Here is a 21,136-nt window from a genome sequence, read left to right as displayed (position 1 = left end):
GTCCTAACCTCTAAATGTTTTTACGGATATGTATTTCTTTGTATTCTTTTTAAATTAATTTTCAACATTCACTAACTTTATTTGTGTGGTGTTATTGAGAGTGGATGGTGGATATATGTTAATATTGACATCTCCACAGGGTATGGGGTTTGATTCAAAGGAGAGCAATGGTTGAAAACATGATGAAAGCAAATATTAGGCTAATACTTCGAGTGCTCCAAACAAACTTGGATTGCAAATAAGACCCCAAATGTTTTTTTGTTTCTTTTTTACTTGAACGAAAATACACTCATCCTTTGAATCAAAAAAAGTGTTTTCTGTCTTTATTCATCAGGACTGAGACAAATGTGGTTGTGAGATCATTTCTGGCCAGTGTTTTTGTATGTGCATACAATACTTGAATACAGATCCTGTACAGACCATGTTTACTTGGCACAACATGGCTAGCAGGGGCTATTTATTATACAGAAAACTGATTTTGTGTATTTTTGACCCTTTCAAAGGGGGTTAGCACATAGAGGTCTAACAATTTGTACATGGCATATCATGTCCTGAGATATAGATAATAATTGTTGCATTGGAGTCCACTGTGTCTGTACCTACACCAAACTAACCTGAGACTGCTTTACTGATGTTTTGTATTAAAATAGCCATGTGTGGGAAAACTCTGCATGTCTTTAGGTAGAAGCCTGGGTTTGTTCGCACTGCATCTGTGTTCTTTATAACAGCTGTGTGCTTTCTCCTTTAATGCCTTCCATTGGCTGCCCTGCCACTAGAGTGAGTATCATTTTCCTTTCTCCACACAACACAAAACATGACCTCACTATGGACAAAGGAACAAATAAAAAGTATTTATTTCATTTTTTAAATATGCCCCCCCCCCCACACTTGAGGCATTTGGCCTAACCAATGTCATTCATTTCTAAATTGGATTTTAATATTCTTGACCCCATCTTCTTGCAGTATTCTCTACTTTATGTTGTTTGGGTCACAGCCCTGACCTCTCCATACTTTACTTTATAACCTAAACATGGAAGGAGATGGATAAGTTGTTTTGAGGTTTTTTCTTCTTTTTTTTAAGACCACAAGGAATATTGCCTGAACATTTGGGCCGTTATAGTTAAAGAAGTGCTACTCTGGGAAACCTCAATTGGAATTTGAACCTAATTTTCTCATGCCACCATAATGACTGTGAGCTCTTTGTGCACTGTTCTTTACACACTCTTTGACGCTGGCTTATAAGTACACTATTTATACAAAAGCCTTCTATTTTATCATAAGAATATATGATTTATTAGCATTTAGTAATACCAGACAATGTATTTTAAGTAACAATAATTTGACCTTTATCTCTCTCTTTTTAGGTTGGCTCTCATAAACTCTTCCATTCCCTGAATTTAGAGTAGATGCAGAGGCTGGGTTTGTCCTCTCATCGTGTGTGTGTGTCTGTGTTCACCTCACACACCTCAGATATAATGACCACTGTTTCATGTACCCTCTACATGAACATGGAGTATTCATTACATTAGCACTGTAATACAAAAAGTCAAAAAGTACTGTTCCGCCCCCACTCACCACATATTCACTACCCAATTCCCCCCTGTAGATATTATAACACTATACTGTTTTTGTGTGCAGGGAATTCCTCTATCTGAATCATTCCTCCTTGCATGGGAGAACATATTTTCAATCATCATGGTTTGTTGACATTTAGAAAAATCTTGAAAAACTGGGGTTATTGATCATAGTTTTATATCATTGTACAATACACTCTTGTGCATGCGCTCCAGCTGTAAGTAGGCTTTGTAATTTATATTTATAGATTTTAACACCGTACAATGCTCAAATACATGGTTTTCCAGACGGGTATATCATATACCAGGGGTCTTCAACGTATTCAGGCCAAGGACCCCCTAGCTGAGGGAGAGATGAAGCAGGGACCCCCTCTATATTGTATAAAATATTACAGATTATACTTTTTTTGTTTACTTGGTCTGCTCTTTTTTCCCCTCTTTTTTTCCCTCCCTTTAGCCGATCTACAAGCCCACAACGCCTCGCAGCGCGAGGCGTTGTGAGCTTGTAGATCTGCTATTTTTGACTAAAGTTCTCCTCAGAGAAGGGATGCTAGGGTTCAAGTGGTTAAGGTAAAAAGAAAAATCTTATCACACAAAGATTTGGCGGACCCCCTGTAGTAACTCTGAGGACCCCCTAGGGGTCCCGGACCACCTGTTGAAGACCCCTGTCATATACAGTATATTAATAGGTATAATCACTGTTCTTATGTTTGGGACATCTGCACAACGCTTGACATTGATAAATGCCTCATGCTAAGAACTTGTTGTGGTCTACTTTTTGAGTTTGAATATATTCGTCATGGCTGTAGTAGGCCCTTCATAGATCCATACTGATGGAAGTCCTTTGTCATCTGGACCTGGGAGTGGGACTGACTTGTATTCATCAAGGTCTTAAACATCAGTGTTCTCTCTACCTGTCAAGTGTTCACTTATTTTGTCTGCGTTATGCAACGTATAAGCTGCAGTAAAACTGATCTGATCACAGGGAGACTACTGCATAGCCCCCTCAACTAGACTTTGTGAAACATTATTCACTATTATGTAAATGGCGATCATTATCTCTGCCAAATAATGATTGCAGATGCATTGCTGAGAGTGTGGTTTGAGGTAAATAAACAGATAAATGAATATATACCATTGTATCATTTTTGTTTTAAATTCTGTTGATTTAAGTGGAAATTAATGTTTGGGCTATTTCTGTTAATAGCTATAGGCTATTGTAGATATGAACCTGCAACATGATCTGCATTCATCTGTGACTGAGTAGTATTATATAACTGCAAAACACTAAAGCATGGTGCATATGTGCTAGTGTTTTCATTGCCATTATTTGGGGGCCCACTTGCAATAGCCTCATGGCCCAGGTTGAGAACCACTGCTCTAGACCAGTGGTCCTTGAGAGGGTTCCAGGTGGTCCCCAGCTAAATGATTGAGAGTTGGTAAACAAATGGACCTTATAGATCTTTAACTCTTGAGTGTAAAACCCTTAAGGGTCCATTTGATTTCCTTTTTATGCTCTCAATTGAATTATTAAAACATCTGCATTACTTATTTAAAGAATTGTTATTTTTTATCAAGTTTGCCTGTTGTCTGTATGTTAATAGGTCTAGCCTAGCGCATCTGCAGTGCAGCGGTTGGATGTGGAGGTCTCCCGCCACGTTTTCTTTGAGAAATGTGGTCCCTGGTGGGTTACGTGGGTATGATGACACCAACTGATTGACAAACTGGGATTCCCTCCGAGTCCTAGAGTTAGAATCTGGTTTCCCTCACGTGGAGTGGGACCCTGGTTAGAATCCCGGGTGTTACAGTTGCTATTACTTCTCTCCGTAGAGAGGACACAAAAGCCTTATTACGGGTTGCAGCTTTAAATCTACTCCACTGTAGGCAATTCATTAATATATATATATATATATATATATATATATATATATATATTTATTTTTTTCAATGATAGGTAGGAAAGCGCTTATAACAGAATGATAGACGATCATGATGGTGATTGGTGACAAATATTAGGTAATATTTCTGTGTAACTGTAATAATCCAGCCAGGAATAATACAGGTGAATTCAATTGGTCCTCTCTGCTGCTCTGCCTGTGTTTGCCAGTGTTGCCAGCTTTTGGGAGAGAAACAAGCAACCAAGTCTATGAAAACAAGCCCAAAATTAGCCACATGAGCAATTTAAATCTATATTCATCGGCTATTTGAAAACAGCTGCTGATCTACAAGTGAGCTTGTAAATCTGCTATTTTCAAAACAATCTTGGAGATTGAGACTAAACAAGCCCAAATAAGCAACAGCCCTTTTTTGGCTTAATTTCTAAAGAGACTTTAGAAAAAACGCAACCCGCAACAACGCAGAAAAACAAGCCCAAAGTTGCTTATATTAAGCGGACATGGCAACCCTCCTTATAACCAGCGTCCAGCGCGATCACACGGTCTGTCATGATAGTATCTGGTCCGTGGTCCCACTCCCTCCCATTGTTGAAATGGAAATGCACACAGCACCGCCACCAGCACACACTATGTGCTGTGAAAAAACGCCATAATACCTCTAAAGAAACATGATTTGAATCTACCTTGGCTGCCTGTATTCTGTTTTGCAGCCGAGGGGACCGTGCATTGCTTTTGTAGATATCTTTGCTGTGGTCGTTAATAAGTATTGCTCTTTTTTTCGATTCTCCTTGGTAAAAGGAGAATATTCCAGGGAATATATTCCAGGGAATATTCTGATATGAATTAAAGACGGGTTCAAATAACGGGTGTTATTACAGTTGCAATTTGCAAATACATCTGTCCCTTTAAATGCACTAGGCAAATAATCTAATACTATTGTGTTTTTGTGTTAAATGTTAAACAACATCTGGAAAACACTTTAACAAAGTGAATTGACGATCCCATGGGTATATCTGGGAGTTCATTTGAATGCCACGATGATGATGACAAATATGATGTAATATATATAACTGTAATCCAGGAACAATCCAGGTGAGTTAGTTCAATTGGTCCTTTAGCTGCCTGTCTCTTTAACCAACACGATCACTGTCAATCATAGTGTCTGGTCCCTCCCATTGTTGAAATGGAAACCAGTGTTGCCATGTCTGCTTATTATAAGCGACTTTGTGCTTGTTTTTCTGTAAAGTTACTTGTAAAAAATGGTTGTTGCGTTTTTTTGGGCTTAATTGTTCCTTAAGTGTAGTTGCTTATTTGGGGCCTGTTTCCTAATGTTGTTTAAACCAGTGGTTCTCAAACCTTTTCATGTCAAGGGCCCCTAAATTAATGTGTACGGTATTTGTCTGCACCCCCATGGCCCATCTGAAAATATTTTGCCAGGGACGGACCCCCATACAAGATTTGTGTTGTTAAAATGTTAACAAAAATATTCCACATTTTCTTGGGTTTTAAATTCTCTTAGTTATCTGACCTTGTATTGAACTGTACTTTCCTGTGCTTTATTTTGTAAACTGCTAATAAAGTAATCAATCAATCAAAAGATCGGCAGATGTAATTCAGTTAGTTTAAACTTTAAAGTGCTCATGTGGCCTCGTCGCTTCTTTTGGGCTTGTTTTCCTAGACCCTGTTACTTGTTTCTCTCTCAAAACCTGGCAACACCACACAGCAGCATCAGGCAAAGGCAGCAGACCAGAGTAGAATCTGAAGATCAGAGTGTGTGCGACAAATGTGTGCAATGAAAAAATGGGATAAATAACCGCTCCGGAGAAACATGAATCTACCCTATTATTCCGTTTAACAGCCGAGGGGACCGCGATCTTATTTTGTAGAGTTTCTTTTGCTGTGATCGTCGTTCAAACTATTTTTTCACCAATTTTTTTGATCCATTCTCCTCTGGTACAAAGAGGTCCAGCAGCAAGATCATCACCAGGGAAATATTCTTAATATGAATGAGCCGATGGACACAAAACTGAATGGAGTACTATGATCCCTAGGTGTGAATTATTGATATAGAAAGTAAGTAAAAATGGGAGCATATACTATTTCCAAACAAACGATCATAGCGAGATCACACGTTATTATAAGAGCCTCAGACAGATGCTGTCATTGTGTCGAAGAAGCCGAGATTTTTTTTTCTTTCATATTGTGCACGGATGGAATAATGCATGAGAAAAGGCAACCGGTATGAAATTGTATTGTTTAGCAGTTCATACGTTAATCCTAATTATTCGTCTCAATAAGCTGGAGTCTCATTTTTCTTTTCGGTTAAAATAAGAATAAGAATAGTATTTAACGCGATAGTTAAAACTGAGGCTAACTAGGTTGATGTAATCATCCATATTTTTTATTGATTTCTTTTTCTTCAAAATTATCATTGTACTTTGGTTTCGTTGTCAAATACGTATCTTTTGCTTCATTTTCTTTAAGACAAAATCTCAACATTACATTTACAAATAACAGGACAAAATGCAGTTACAATACTGGAAAAATAAAATAAAGAAAGAGAAAATCAAATCAATATGCTCGAGGTTATAGACTTTAGGCAATATATAATTCATCACAGATTCTTCTGGTTTTCATAGCGTTAGTGTTTCCTGGTGTCAAATACTGGACTCTATAAAGCGACACACTGAACCTTCAGTGACATCATCCTTGTGTGAACCAGGGTGCTCAGAGAAGACCCTGCATTAACACAATGGTGGAGCCGGTGGGATTCATCGAAGCGTGGAAAGCCCAGTTCCCCGAATCGGAGCCCCCGAAGATGGAACTACGCTCCGTGGGGGGCATTGAGCAGGAGCTGGAGAAATGCAAATCCTCCATCAGAAGACTGGAGCAAGAGGTCAACAAGGAGCGCTTCCGCATGATCTACCTGCAAACCCTCCTGGCCAAGGAGAGGAAGAGCTATGATCGACAGCGGTGGGGCTTCAGGAAGACCCCGTTGAACGAGGGGGTGGGGGACCCCGCGTCAGTGCAAGGCGCTGCCGACTGCGACTGCCTGCCCCAGCAGCCGCACATGCAGGAGACGGGTGGAGGGGTTGGATGTGGCAGCGGGGAGAGGAGCCGATTCCAACCTGTTGTGGAATCCGGGAGGTCAAAACCCAGGCCACCTCCAGCCAGGAAGTCTGCTTCCCATGGAGACGGCCTGGAGCTGCAGTCGGCTTTCGAGGTACCCCAGCAAGCTGAGTCGACGTCCTGCGACAACTTGGATGGGCTCTCTCCCTCTAAACAAAGAGGGGCTAATGTCTCCGTCTCCCCCCGTCGTCCAACTCCCAGCCAACCACCCCAAGATAAGGAACTCCCCATTGATCCCAAAGATAAGCTAGGTATGGGGCTGGGGGTGGCAGCACTCAGGTCCAACTTTGAGAGAATCAAACGGGCGAACTCTCACTCTGCAGGGGATGTAGCCAAGGGCCAGGACAAACCCCAGCAGCAGCAGCAGCAGCAGCCCCAGCCCCCACCACCATTCTACACCAACATGGAATTTCACCATGAACGAGGTCTGGTCAGGGTCAATGACCGCGACGTCTCAGACAAGATCAGCTCCCTGGGCAGCCAGGCCATGCAGATGGAGCGTAAGAGGTCCCTGCACTCTTTGCCGGGAAACCTGGCCACCATGGCTGGAGAACTACGTACCAGGCCGATCTACAGAGGCCGTTCCACCGAAAGCACCTGCAGTTATGATGCAGAGTATGAAGACGGAGAGCCGAATGCTCGGCAGGCCGCCAGAGCCAACGGGGGTAGGCCACAACCCCCTCCCTCTCAGCCTGCTGAGTTCCAGGCCTATTCCAGTGTCTATGTTGGTGGGGTGATGATGGGTGAAGGTGGTGGAGGAGATGGGAGAGGAGTAGGGGGAGGAGGAGGTGGGGTCACCATGAGAGACCACGGTGGAGGCGACGACCACCTCTTGACCTGGCCACGACGTTCTTACTCCCCCGGGAGCTTTGAGGATGTCGGTGGAGGTGGTGGCTATACTCCAGACTGCAGCTCCAATGAGAACCTGACATCCAGCGAGGAGGACTTCTCCTCAGGCCAGTCCAGCCACGTGTCTCCCAGTCCCACCACGGCCTTCCGGAGGCCCTTCAGGGAGAAGAGCCGGTCGCCATCACAAAACTCTCAGAACTCCCAGCACTCCTTCGACAGCAGCAGCCCTCCAACACCACAGTCTCAGAAGCGGCACCACCGACAACAGGGCGGCCATGTGGTCATGTCCGAGGCCACCATCGTCAGCGTCCGTAAGACCGGCCAGATTTGGCCGCCTGCCTCTCACCATGACCCCATGCCTCATGCGAGGACCTCCCATGATAACAGTTTCCATGGAGACCACCTAGGTGAGTGGCACCCCTTTTTTAACCTTTGTTGTACAGTAGTAAATAATTAGTAGCCATCAGGGTCGGTATGTGTGAAAAAATGAAATATGAATTAAATGCAGAATGAATAAAAGTGATTTGGTCAAGTATGTAAAATTCTGCTCTATTATCCCAGTTGCTATAGTATGATTGCCACGTGTTATTGCCTAGTCTTTGGCATCTGGTGTTTTCTTCGTGTGTCATGTCATCTTTGACCCATGGCCGAGGTATTTCATAGATACCAGACTGGACAGAAGTATAGGCCCTAGCTAACAGATAATACTCAAGTACTTGTGGCTAATTACGCATTTTAACAGCCAGTAAGCCTTGTGAGAAGTTGCTCTTTAAAGCTGCCAAACGTCAATGTTGTTTGAGTGATGTTTTTGGATCTGTGTACAGGAGCTGTTCTTCCCTTCATTTCGCCCCCAATGCAGAGACTGTGTGTAGACCATAGTTATGTTCCTATTCTAGACTCTGGTCAGTGTGTGTGCTCCATATACCTGGCTGCATGTCCTCTGGATGGCCTTGCGTGGGAGAGAGATCCACCTCTTCTTCCTGGAATGTCAGTTGGGTGAATAAAGAAATGCAGTCGGCTCTAGTTGAAACGGGATGTCTAGCCTTTGGCAGATGTTTCCCAGGGTTCTGTGTATGGAATTCCAATCACAGGTGTCCATCTGCCTGCGAGACTGTCTGAGATTCAAGCATTGAGACCTTTTCTGGTTCAGAGGAAAACCATTCCCTGAAACTCGACCAGAAACTCTTTTCTTATCTGCCTTGCAACTACTACAGAAATGGACAAAAGAAACCACTCTCTCACCCTTCCTCCACTACCCTGTCCAAACAATTAGCTGCAGTATCACTAACCAGTTTCCAGCCTTGGGGCCCCAGTACCTGTAACAGAACAGCATTTAGCGGTTAGCTGTACAGCCAGGAGCGTAAGACAGGCATAGGTCTGGCTAAGGACTGCTAGACATGAGCAAAATGGTACGAAAATGGAAGAAACAGTTTCATATGTCACCAAGCACATGCAGGGGGGTTAATTTACAGTTAGTTTTCCACTTTGGCGGTGTAAGCACATGAGACGTGATATCAAACTCTGCAAAAGTAGTTCAGATATTTCAAATAATTGTCCGAAATGCAATATTTTTTTGCCATGGTCAGCATAACTGCAATGGTGTCATGTAGCACCTTTTGGACAGTTGTCTCTTGTGTTTACTGCACTTAGGTGAGTTGCATTTTAGCACCGTTAGCAGACAAGACAGGCTGCAGGGTATTGGCACAATGCACCCACTCTGGTGTGTGTGTGCATGTGCGTGTGTGCGTGCGTGCGTGTGCGTCTACAGTACTACAGACCAGTAGAGGTGAACGGCTTGCTGTATTCTGTGGAGAAGAAAAGAGATTAATCACAATTCCAGGGTATGATTGTTCAGTTATGGATTCAGTAATTCTGATCTTAGCCTTCTACCTCCTCAAACATTTTGGAAGGCATTTCATGTGTATTGTGCCAGAAGGCCCTTTGCTATTCACATTTGTTAAAATGAATATCCACCGATGAGCCCAACTTGCTGAAAGTAACAGACTTTTTAACAAAGAAATGTGAGACATCATGTCAGTTATTTTCAGGGAGGGACACATTCGGTTTGAAGAACTTTAAGATTAGTACACTATCTATGATGAGGGGGTCCCAAGCATAGATATGGCCAGCTGCTATATTTATAGGATAGGATTATCTCCCATCCATGTCTGCTCTCTTTAACATCTTTTCCACAGCAGTGAGCCCTGTGGGGATTTGAGGCTTGTCAGAAGACATGGAAATGGAGAATGCGTATGGAAGAAAGTGATTTGTTTAATGGGATAATTTGGAATTTGAACGTAATCATAAAATAAAAATGCCTGCATGGACAGTTGGCACTTCACCAATGGTTCTAGTTTCTATGTGGGGTTGAGCTGTGGGAAAAGTGGACAGGGTGATGACTGTAGTGATGATGATGATAATAGTGATAAATGATAAACAGGGATACAGTTGTCCTAACTCACTTTTTTTAGGATTGAGAGGTAACGATAGTAATGACGATTAGAGAAGGAAGTGTGTGGGTTTAACAAAGGGCAGGATGCGGGGTGAGTGTTAACAAGGAATACTGAGGAAGACAGCGCAAGGCAGAGAGCTATCATCTCTCGCTTCACTGGACAGGGATGTAGAGGGACCAGAGAGAGGCACAGATGGGAAGATCACCCGCTGTGTAACAGAAATGCACACCGACGCTATGGCTTTCAAATAAATAATCTAATCTCGAATAATCATCGACTTCAAAAATATATCCGATTAGTAGGCGTGACTAATAGCTTTTATAAAGTCAGTTCAACCAAAGCAGTGCTCACTGGCGGTCTTCGATACGCCACTGTGTAACCTATGTTGACACATCAGCCTCTCGCCCATTTGAATACCTGCCTTGTGGTGATTGTTCTTCTTGAAAGTTGTCAGATATTAAATAATTATTAGTAAATGTTAAAAAATGGTAAATGGTGCATTTATATAGTGCTTTTATCCAAAGCGCTTTACATAGATTTTGCATTACATTCACCCACACATTCATATACCGGTGGCAGAGGAAACCATGCAAGGCACCAACCTGCTCATCGGGAGCATTTAGGGGTTCAGCGTCTTGCTCAAGGACACTTCGACACTAACTCTGGGGGAGCCCCCCAGCCCAGGATCGAACTGGGAACCTTGCGGTTTCCAGTTCACTCTACCCGGCCACTCTACCCCTGAGCCTCTGCCGCCCCCTAGTTCACGTTACCTTATGTAAGCTTGTATTTATTTTCTTCTATTTTCTTCTAATGGCTGCCTAAATGTGGACACCTCAGTGTCTCTCTGTGGGGGAATCACACCTTCTGTTCTGTTCGGTTCTGTTCCACAGTTCCTCTCCTCTCCTCTCTCCCCACTGCTTTTTCCTGATGGTTTCCCGATGGCAGTATTTCCTTCATGTAAACAACAATAGTAATTGTTTCATGATGTATTTCTTTTGTGCATTTGATGTGGGGGGTTTCAGGATGAAAGGTCTTCATACTGGGCAGAGATGAGTAAAGCTTTGGACTTGTTGAAGAAAAGAGACGACGAGGGGGAATGATATAATGAAAAGAAGAAAAATCCCCTGATTGAGTGCCTTCAGTGTAAAAGACACAAATCCCATGGAAAAGAATGGCCTCATGAAATATGGCAAAAAGTATTTAGAGGCAATCCAGCTGCCAGGTTTGATTTCAGAGATGTATCAAAGAAACGCAAATGTAGCAATCTGGTGCCTAGCAAATCATTTGACCAGACGGATAACTGACAGCTTCCTCTTCTTCACACAGACTCCATTTCATCAACACTGCAGAATACATATATACTATATCATTTTACACAAGTAACTGCATGATTAGTAACATGGTGAAATATCTGTGTTGAATCAAAAACAATGCAATGAGAGAGGCTACATGGTAGAACTCCAGTGAAGGGGACAAAAAAGATAATCTATGAACTGAGAGTTTTGGAGCACTAACGTAAACCTATGAAGATGTTTAAAGATAGATGAATAGATACAATTATAATTAGGGTTGGAATTTAGTTTATCCTTGTACTGTTGGTGCATTATTGGCAATTTAAGCCATGCATCATTGTATATATTCCTTAATTTGGTTGATTTGATTTCTAATTTACATCTCTTTCTCTACCGAATAGTCATACGGTAGGCAAAATAAATAAATACGTAACGTATATTCTTTCAATTGTTCCAAACGTTTACTTATGGAGAGCATAGACGGGGACAGGTGAACATGCTCAGAATGCTCATATGAACATCAATATGGAACTAACTAGCTAACACTTCCATCTGGGATGCTTAAACACCAAACAACCTCCGCAGGGATTCCCTCAGGGTCTTTCTGAGTTTATTTAAGTTCCAGTTGATGAATGACCATCCTGCTAAGGTATACAAAACAAGCGCTCCGTGCATGCTAATGAATGACCTTACCTAGCCTACACGTATTACCCACAGCAATGTGTTGTAGTGAATCTGCCTCTGTGTTTTGATGTGCTTGAAGAAAGAGTGCTTTCAGTCCACTCTGTAGTGCAATGGGTGGGTAACAGAAAATGACAAGTCTCTTTGCCCTCGTTTCCAGTTATTCATCAGAAGGGAAGGGAAGTGTGTCTCTCTCTCTACACCACTGAATACCTTGTTTCTGTGAGGGTGGCCATGCCAGGCAGGGTAGACCTCGGCCCTGCCTCAATAGCCACATTGTTCACCCTTGCACCTCCCTTATAGGGTCCAGCCAGGGTCTTTTTAGAGAGGCACACAACTGGACAGCCTCTTTTATTCCTCTTTCTCTCTCTCTAGGCTGTTTATGTACTGTAGATGACATACGTATGTTTTCACATTAAAAAGTGATGTGGAGTGGATGTGCACTCCTCCAGATGGCATTTTTTGAGTGTGTTAGAGGGATCTGATGAGAGTGGCTGAGAATAGGGCTTAATGTCTCTGAGAAACCTTCAATGATTAAATATGGTGCTCAGAGTGTGCGTTTGTATGCTTTAGATCTGTTGTTTGTTCTGTAAGCGTGCACTTCGCTGGGAACACTTGACTCACATCCCGACATGATGTGTGCTCTGTGTTAGAATGACACTGTGCATGTAGTTCACATGTGTGCAATGTGCATGCATGATGTCTGTCCTAGAGGATTTTCCCAGCAGATGTAGGTGGCGATCAGCCTATAGCAACTCCATTGTGAGCAGGCTATGTATTATGCATCTTTGGATATGATATGAAATGATGAAACTGCTGATAAATGATAAGCTATTGTACCTGTCTAAGACAAGACCCTAAATCTAGCTGTTCTTCACATAACATCTATAAATTGTGTGTGTGTGTGTGTGTGTGTGTGTGTGTGTGTGTGTGTGTGTGTGTGTGTGTGTGTGTGTGTGTGTGTGTGTGTGTGTGTGTGTGTGTGTGTGTGTGTGTGTGTGTGTGTGTGTGTGTGTGTGTGTGTGTGCACGCCGGTGTCTGCGCGTGTGCGGCTGTGTCACTGTAAGTCTTAAAAGGCTCTGCTGTTAAGTGAGCTTGGCAGCAAAACCCTCAGTAACCACAGAAGGCACACAGGAGCTTTAGGCTCAGCAGCAGGCCCCGTGTCATGGAGAGGAGAGTGTAAGATGAGGAGGAAGGGACTGGGGTCTGTGGGGAGAGAATAGGGCATCGTACTATCAAGGTGGCTGGGGCAATGTCTTCAGCCTCTCTGTGGTCTGGTGCAACCTGCCAGGATCAGTTATGGTCCCCTGTATTACTGGAGTTTAACTGTGAGAGTGTATAAACTGACCTCTAAGGAGTTAAACAGTATGTGTGTTTATGTGTGTGCGTTACGCCGTTGCCTTTTATTTTCTCAGATGTTCACGCTCTGACATTTTGCTGTGCTCCAACTACGTGAATTTTGAGGGGCGCAGCTTGGCATTGGGGGTCTTGGGCAATAGCCTTTGGATTGGGTAAACTGACTAGAGTGCCAGCAAAATTAGATTGACTGCTTTATATTCAATTCTGGTTTTGTTGTGTCCAGTGTCTGGACATTGGTCTGGAATTGTGGCTGGCATGGCGTTGCTAGTTTGGCAGTGGGCAGATGGGTGGATTGGTTCCATGATGTGTCCTAGTGGGAGTCAAACTGTCTGACTCACTTGTGGAGGACAGTTTGAACACTACCCAGTACCCCACCCATGTACGCCTGCTTCTGTGTCTACATACCGTACAGTATGTACATGTGTCTATTTATCCAGTGGTGGAAAAAGTACTCACATTGTTTACTTAGGTAAAAGTATCAATACTGCAATGTAGAAATACTCTGTTACAAGTAAAAGTCCGGAATTCTAAATTGACTTGAGTGAAAGTACAAAAGTATTGGTATCAAAATGTACTTAAAGTACCAAAATTAGAAAGTACTCATTATGCAGAATGTCCCATTTCACAAGTTTTCAAATGTATAAAAACCTTTTGAAAATAGCAGATCTACAAGATCACAATGTGCCGCATCGCGATGCATTGTGGGCTTGTAGATCGGCTATTTTCAAATGGCCGAATTGTATATATGGCTGAAGTGGGTAATGTGTGTTTTGTAATAATAATCAGAATCTACAAAGTAACTAGTAACTAAAGTTTTCAAATGATTGTAGTGGAGTAAAAGTATGATATTTGTCTCTATGTGTAGTGGAGTAGAAGTAAAAGTACTGAAAATTAGAAATACTCCATAAAGTAAAAAATATGTCAACATTGTACTTAAGTACAGTACTTGAGTAAATTAGTTACTTTACACCACTGTATATCTATCTCCAGACAAGCCTTGAAGCCACTGGAAACTGAAGCTGACCTACTAGGGTGAAGCATTATAGCAGACTGCATGTCCCATCCTCAAAAGACTGCAAATGGGCAGCACACATGTTGCAAAAAAAGCCACACACACACACACACCCTTCTAAAGAGTCGCCGCTTCCAAATGTGTAAGCATTTGTAAGTGCCTCTGTGTACGTCTCAGTGTTTGTGTCTGTTTGTTTGTTTCCATGCCAAGAATCCAGCCACAAACTTCCCTTCCGTTCCGCTGCAACTATGGTGACAGACAGAACTTGTTAAAAAACCCTGGAAAATCCCTTACATAAATTCTGGTGACTTGTTTCTCCCCATGTGTCCTCACCCGCCCTTTTCAAAAGCAGCCATCTTGGCGCTTTCGAATATAGCCTACATCATCGCAGATGCTAATCCTGTCATCTAGATTGGCTACAGGAGGAGGACACTGTGTTAATTAGTATTCATCGCAAACCACTCACTCACTACATGCCATTGGTCTTGTAGTGTAACAGTGTTTCCCATTAATTAGACTATGGTGGTCTAATTTTGGGTTCTATGAACCCAAAATATGCACACTTTAAATTGTATTTTTTTACACCCCATACTATGTCATTTTGCCTAATGTTGTCGATCCCAGAATAGCTAATATTCACAATAGGGATGCCAACCGTCCTTTGAAATACATAATCATCCCTTATTTGGTACGATTAATTTAAATTACTACCGGGAAACTTCAGGGAACGATTAGGAGATTGGATGGACTGGCATGATGATAAGTGGCATTATGACCATAGTGGCACAGTTGTCTGTGTGACTCGATTTGTGGAATGTTCACTTATGTCAGACATCATCATTTTCCGTATATACTCATCACTCACCTATCGACTAAATGGGTTGTGAGTACTAATGGGCTGCATGTGGCAAGTTTTTATTTGTGCAATCTGGGGGGGATATTTTTGTTTTTAAATTGATACTGAAATAATGTTTTAATTTTTGTTGAATGGTGGATTCAGCGGTAGCCTACTTCATTGTCTTATTGTGGAGCTATGAGTAAAACTGAAGTGGAGATTATTGACTCCTGGTCAGGGTTAACTAAGTATGGATTACTGTTGTTTTCATTGTGAGGAATCACCATTTGATTGGGCTCTCGTTTTTTGTTGCAGTTTGTGGAGTTACGGGGTAAAACCTGAAGGTTGGATTATAATCCTGGAACTGGATTATTTTCTATGTTTGAACGATACTGTACACTTTATTTGAAACGGTTTATGTAGATATCTTGTTGATATACCGTAGTCCTTTTGTTGGGGTTTAATATGCAGGTTCACTTCAACTTGTGGTTGACCTGATACATTAGTCATATTAAATCTGTATTAAAGGCCCCCACACATGAAATATGGACTTTTCAAGACGATAAACAATGTCCTGAGATCCCCCACCAAGTTATACAGTTTGGTTTGAAATGGGTATGTCCTCTTAGTTTTGCTCTCAAATTGCACCAGATTAATTTAACCTTAAAATGTTCCCCAGTGTTAATGTAACTCTGAGAGTGTACAATGTAAGGGTATACTTAATGGGAGAGGATAACCACGAACCTCCTTACAAGTCAACCCCCCCAATATACTGTGGGAAACACTAAGTGCTTGCTGGTGTGTTTTCGGGTTTGCCTCATTGCCTAGGTTAGCTCTGTGTGTTGTTAATCACAGCCACCTCTGAAAAGGCCAGGGTTAGGGTGGGATGCAGGATGGGTGGAGACAGTTTTATCCTTTTTTTTTTTTGCTAGAGACCACTAGGCTGTATGACATACTAGTAAGTTAGTGAAGACAATTGCCCAAGAACAGCATTCACATTTCTGTCGGCCCGTCTTTGAGATGGATGGAGAGACTCACGGGAGTGATCCTCCGCTAGGCAAGATCTGCACTCAGAGGAGCACACTTTTCAAGTTTTGATTGTATTTCTGTGCTGTGATGAAAATCCTACACTTAAACGTCTCAATAACAGGAATAAAATGAATTTTATCAAAGCCCATGCCAATAAGAGTGTCCTATACTACAGCTGTTAAAAGAGAGAGAAAGAGAAAAAGCAAGAGAGAGAGAGACCAACAATTCAAACTTGTGCATTAAGTAGTAGTACTGACTGACTAACAATCCTTTCATCATTGTTTTCTCATCTGACAGCTCATGCCTGGCTGCACTCATTATAGATGCAATGCATGTTGCCCATCACTGTCTTTACCTGTGTGGGGGTAGGACCAAGCTTAGGACAGTGTTGACAATAGAATCCTATAGTGTTCATTTAACTCTGCGAGTGCAAAATGTAAGGGTTGTCACTGCTGTATGGGTGTTACAGCTGCGTTGTGGGATATTGTGCAATCTGTACAAGTAGGAGTAGAATGGGCTGGAGTAAACATTCTAAGTTAATTTATGTTCATGTTAAGTGTGGGAACGTCCTGTACTTTACAGTCAGATAAATCGGCAATTAAAATGCTTCAATTTAAGCCTTTTTCTTGTCACATTAGGCATTGACTCCTCGAGTAATTTTGCTCGTCTCCCTGCTCTTTTCCAACCTCCTTTCTGTATCTCCTTTTACAGTATGTATTTTTCTCTTCTCTTTATCTCTGCTCATTGTCTTTCCTCACCTCTTTATCTCGGTCTCTCTCTCTCGCTCTCGCTCTCTCTCTCCATCCTGACAGCTGCTTCCAGTTTGCTATGCTTGGAGCCAATTAGAACAGCCTCACCTTTCTGATGTTGTTTCTGTAGGTTTTACACCAAGCAAGTGGAAAAGCAAGGCAAGATCAAAGTCAGTGCCCCCCCCCCCCCCCCGGAGAGAGTGGGGTCTCCCTATAATTGTTCAATAGGGGTTTAACTGATGACTAACTATAAAACAACACAATCAATGCCAAATGTCTGCAGCATGCCTCCCAAGTTTCAGTACTAGAGAGAGTATCTAAGTTATCCCTTGTGCCTGTCTGGCTACTCTCTTCATATTCTCTAGGTTCTTCTTTTTTTTCGGTGTCTGTTTCTTTCCCAAATCTGTCTGACTTTCTGCTCGGCTTTGTGTCGATGCATACTTACTGCATGCCCATTGGTTGCTTTGTGTGTGTGTGTAGGGCTGTCACGATCACAAATTTAAGTTGACGATTAATTATCACTCAAATAATTGCGATTAACGATTTAATTGTGTTTCTGTCGTTGAAAATGAATGGAACATTATGAATAAAAATTACATTTCTGTTTGGCTTTTAGCTTTCGCAAACAAAAGTTGCACAGGGCAGATATGACAAATAACACATATTTAATTACTTTATACTTTATACTAAACTAAAATTAATAGTGGAAATAGCCGATCTATAAGCTCAAAAGTCCCCCAGGGGTCTGTCCTTGGCTCCCTCTTTTTTTCCCTCTACACCAAATCTCTTATTTGAAAATGGCTGATCTGCAGGCTATAATTATAAAATAATGTGGTCCCCACTCCTTTGGGGTGTATTTGTCACCGTATATTTGCACATATTATGTGAAATTTGTTCTCTTTGCATTTACCCATCCTGCCTATTAGGGGTCCTCACTCGGTGAGCTGTGAGGGGTTAAGTGTCTTTCTCAGGGACACGTCGACACATAGACCAGGGCCGGGGCGCGAACCGGGGACCTTCTGTTTCCCAGATGGCCTCTCTACCCACTCAGCTATGGCTGCCTCTTGCCAATTATGTCTGCCCATAATAGGGACACTAGGATTTGTGCGGTTAAATGATCCAGTTTCCAGATGATGTTTCTTTACAGCCAACCACTGCATGAAGTGGTACTTAAATGTCTCATTGTTTGGTTAACCTGAGTGTCACGTCTGAGGCTATGATGGAGAAGCACCACTTGACCATGATTTTGATTATCCATTTGATTTGAAGAACATAAACAGTTAGGTGTTAGTTTACACTATGTGTCTGTGATGCGTTGTGAGCTTGTAGATCTGCAATTTTTGACATGCAGCCAAGTGTAAATCAGGCATTACGACTGTAGATTTAATCGACTAAAAATCTCATTATATTTAGTCAACTAAAACTAGACTAAAAGTAAAACATTTCAGATGACTAAAATATGACTAAAGCTAAATGGAATTTTATTCAAAACTTTTGAATATGACTCAAACTAAATAAATATTTGCTGTCAAAATGAACACTGATACAACGTCATTAGTCTGTACTCATTATTCTGTGGCAATGGGGGAACAGTCCTCCATCGCTCATCATTCTGGTGGAGCAATCCCTTTGAGTACTCCATTGCTGAGGAGCCATTAATGGAATCCATGGACAGATGTTGTCAAAAGACTAGAAAGAGAATAGAAAGAGGCAGGTGAAAGGAAAGGACTGGGAGAGAATCACAGATCTCTAAACCCCACTGTGCTGCAGCCTTAACTTGCACCAATCAGTCTAGTGTCTAGAGAGGGGTGGAGGGGTTATAGAGAGTCATAGAGAGAGAGAGAACTATACACACACACACACACACACACACACACACACACACACACACACACACACACACACACACACACACACACACACACGCACACTTCGTCTCTTATTATTATTTGCTGATCTTCTCCTCTGCTGCAGAGGGATTGCATGCTGTAGACTTGTCTCCTGGGGAAGCTCAGGTTTCATGTTGTATTCTGCCTCCCTCGCATCTCTCTTGTCCGTCGCCCTCCCTTTTTCTCACTTAGTTTCATTTCCCCCGACCGCTCTCTCTCTCCATAAGTGTGAAAGCGGATCTTTAAAGATGCTCTGTTTGCATAAAGACTGCAATTGGATAGTACGTGAGGATAGTATTCAAAATACTGTCAGAAATTCAGTGATGAGATACACATTCATACACAGTCATCTACACATCTACCATGACATGAATATTTTGTCATTTATTTTCATTGGTCCTTTATTTCAGAATTTGCTGTAGCTAGTAGTTACAGCCCTGTGGGCTCAGTCTTTAATAATTCTAAAATCTGTCTGGATCGTTTGTGTCAATTAAGGAAAACATTTGGGAGTAGTTTAATTAGTTTATGAGGATAACGTGATTGACTTCATAATAGTTCGTTTTTGGCCTTAACATTTCTGCTCACCAGGCAAAGTGGTGGCATATATGACTGATTTGTAACTTGAAGTTTTAAACTTAAGACGGTTACTGTAATGCCACCATGAGGACCATTAGCCCACAATGTCAGTTGAGGACGTTTGGCATAGGACTGGACCTTATGTGCAAAGTCTTGTTTATTTTCATGGGAAGGCAGATTTTCTGGCCAAACATGAAAGAAGAAGAATGAGAAATACACCTGTGGCACAGTGATTTGGAACCACTGCTCTCTTTGTACATATCTTCCCAGTTCCCACGTCATTGTCACGGAAGCATTTTCATCTGGCCCATCATATCTTATCGGCCTATAAATAAGATGAGATAAACCTTTATTTGTTATCCATGGGGCATAATACAGTCAGCAGTGACAGAGTGATAGGTATTTGATTTGTGACACCTCAAATGAACCCCTAGTATTTTTTTTTACTTTTTTTTTTTGCTGGATTTGTCTGTGTTCACTTCACACATACAGTATGTGCACACAGATGTACACTAATATTTACACACACAAATAATGTCCTAAATGTTTTTAAATTACATTACTAACTAGGCCTATTTAGTACTTGCTCAATCTTCCTAGACAGACAGAAAGACGTGCTTGCATGTGTATACGCAGTCACACACACACACACACACACACACACACACACACACACACACACACACACACACACACACACACACACACACACACACACACACACACACACACACACACACACACACACACACACACACACACACACACACACACACACAAATACACTTTATCCCTGAGGGGGAGGGGAGGGCAGTGAGGCTTGTCATCCATTATTGATGCTGGAGCCCACTTCTCACAAAACTAGAAACTGACTGGCATGACACAGGGTGTCATATTGCCTGCCTCATGAGCCACAACCCCTGGTCACAACCACACAGGGGCTAGCCTTCCATGACCACACACACACACACACACACACACACACACACACACACACACACACACACACACACACACACACACACACACACACACACACACACACACACACACACTCAGACTAACCAGATCTGAGGGGTAAACCAATAGCTGTTGTGGAAATGTTGGTAGCATGTTGAGAGATGCTGGTTCTCCCTGTGTGACCCAGTAGGCCAGTTCATAATGCATAGAGTCTGTCCAAATAATTAAGTGTCCAGTTAAGTTAAGCACCACTGTCAGTAGACAGTGGTGCTTAATGGACTCTTAATTATTTGGAAAATAAAGCCTACTTGAATCTCTTTGGATTAAGATTTAGCTATTTTATTACATTTTTATATCTTTATTGTATGTTATTTTATTAACGCGTCCAGGCGGAGATTATGTTTTCGCCCCAGTGAGTCTGTCTGCTAATCTTGGCCACCGCTGGACTGATTGGCATGAAACTTTGCACGCACACCCCCAGTGGGCCAATTTTTTCAAATCAGCCTCATGTTGGTGCAATAACAGGCTGCTTCACGTTTTGGCATATAACTCTTGATTGTACAATAAAAAAATATAAATAATTCTTGGTCATGATGCAACTTCCTATATAGGCCATGGCCATTTCTGCCTGAGAAGAGTTTCCACCATTTTGTGTTTTCTTAAAAAAGACACTTTGCTACTGCTCCTACATATTTTCTAATAGAAACAATGTGTATAGATTTTTTATAATTGACTAAATGGATTATCCTGATTAACCACTTAACCTTGTATTATACTTGTTGTACAATGGTGGCATACAAAGATGGCAAAAAAATGCCAATCTGTGAGCTTTTAGATCTGCTATAAAAAAAAGA

General features: G+C 42.0%; 1 protein-coding gene across 1 annotated transcript in view; it reads left to right on the top strand.

Annotated features, from left to right (window-relative positions):
- The first annotated feature begins 6,219 nt into the window (after positions 1 to 6,219).
- The window catches only part of LOC311038129 (breakpoint cluster region protein-like), a 123,797-nt gene continuing 108,880 nt past the window's right edge, over positions 6,220 to 21,136 (top strand). The window contains exon 1 of the mRNA XM_084047480.1: positions 6,220 to 7,854. Within this exon, the coding sequence (XP_083903606.1) occupies positions 6,222 to 7,854 (1,633 nt within the window). The 5' untranslated portion in view covers positions 6,220 to 6,221. The remainder of the gene's footprint in view (positions 7,855 to 21,136) is intronic.

Source organism: Gymnoscopelus microlampas (genome assembly GCF_963454915.1).
Source record: "Gymnoscopelus microlampas genome assembly, chromosome: 21".
Classification (NCBI taxonomy): domain Eukaryota; kingdom Metazoa; phylum Chordata; class Actinopteri; order Myctophiformes; family Myctophidae; genus Gymnoscopelus; species Gymnoscopelus microlampas.
The sequence above is the reverse complement of the archived record's forward strand: the minus strand, read 5'-3'. Positions and strand labels throughout refer to the sequence as shown.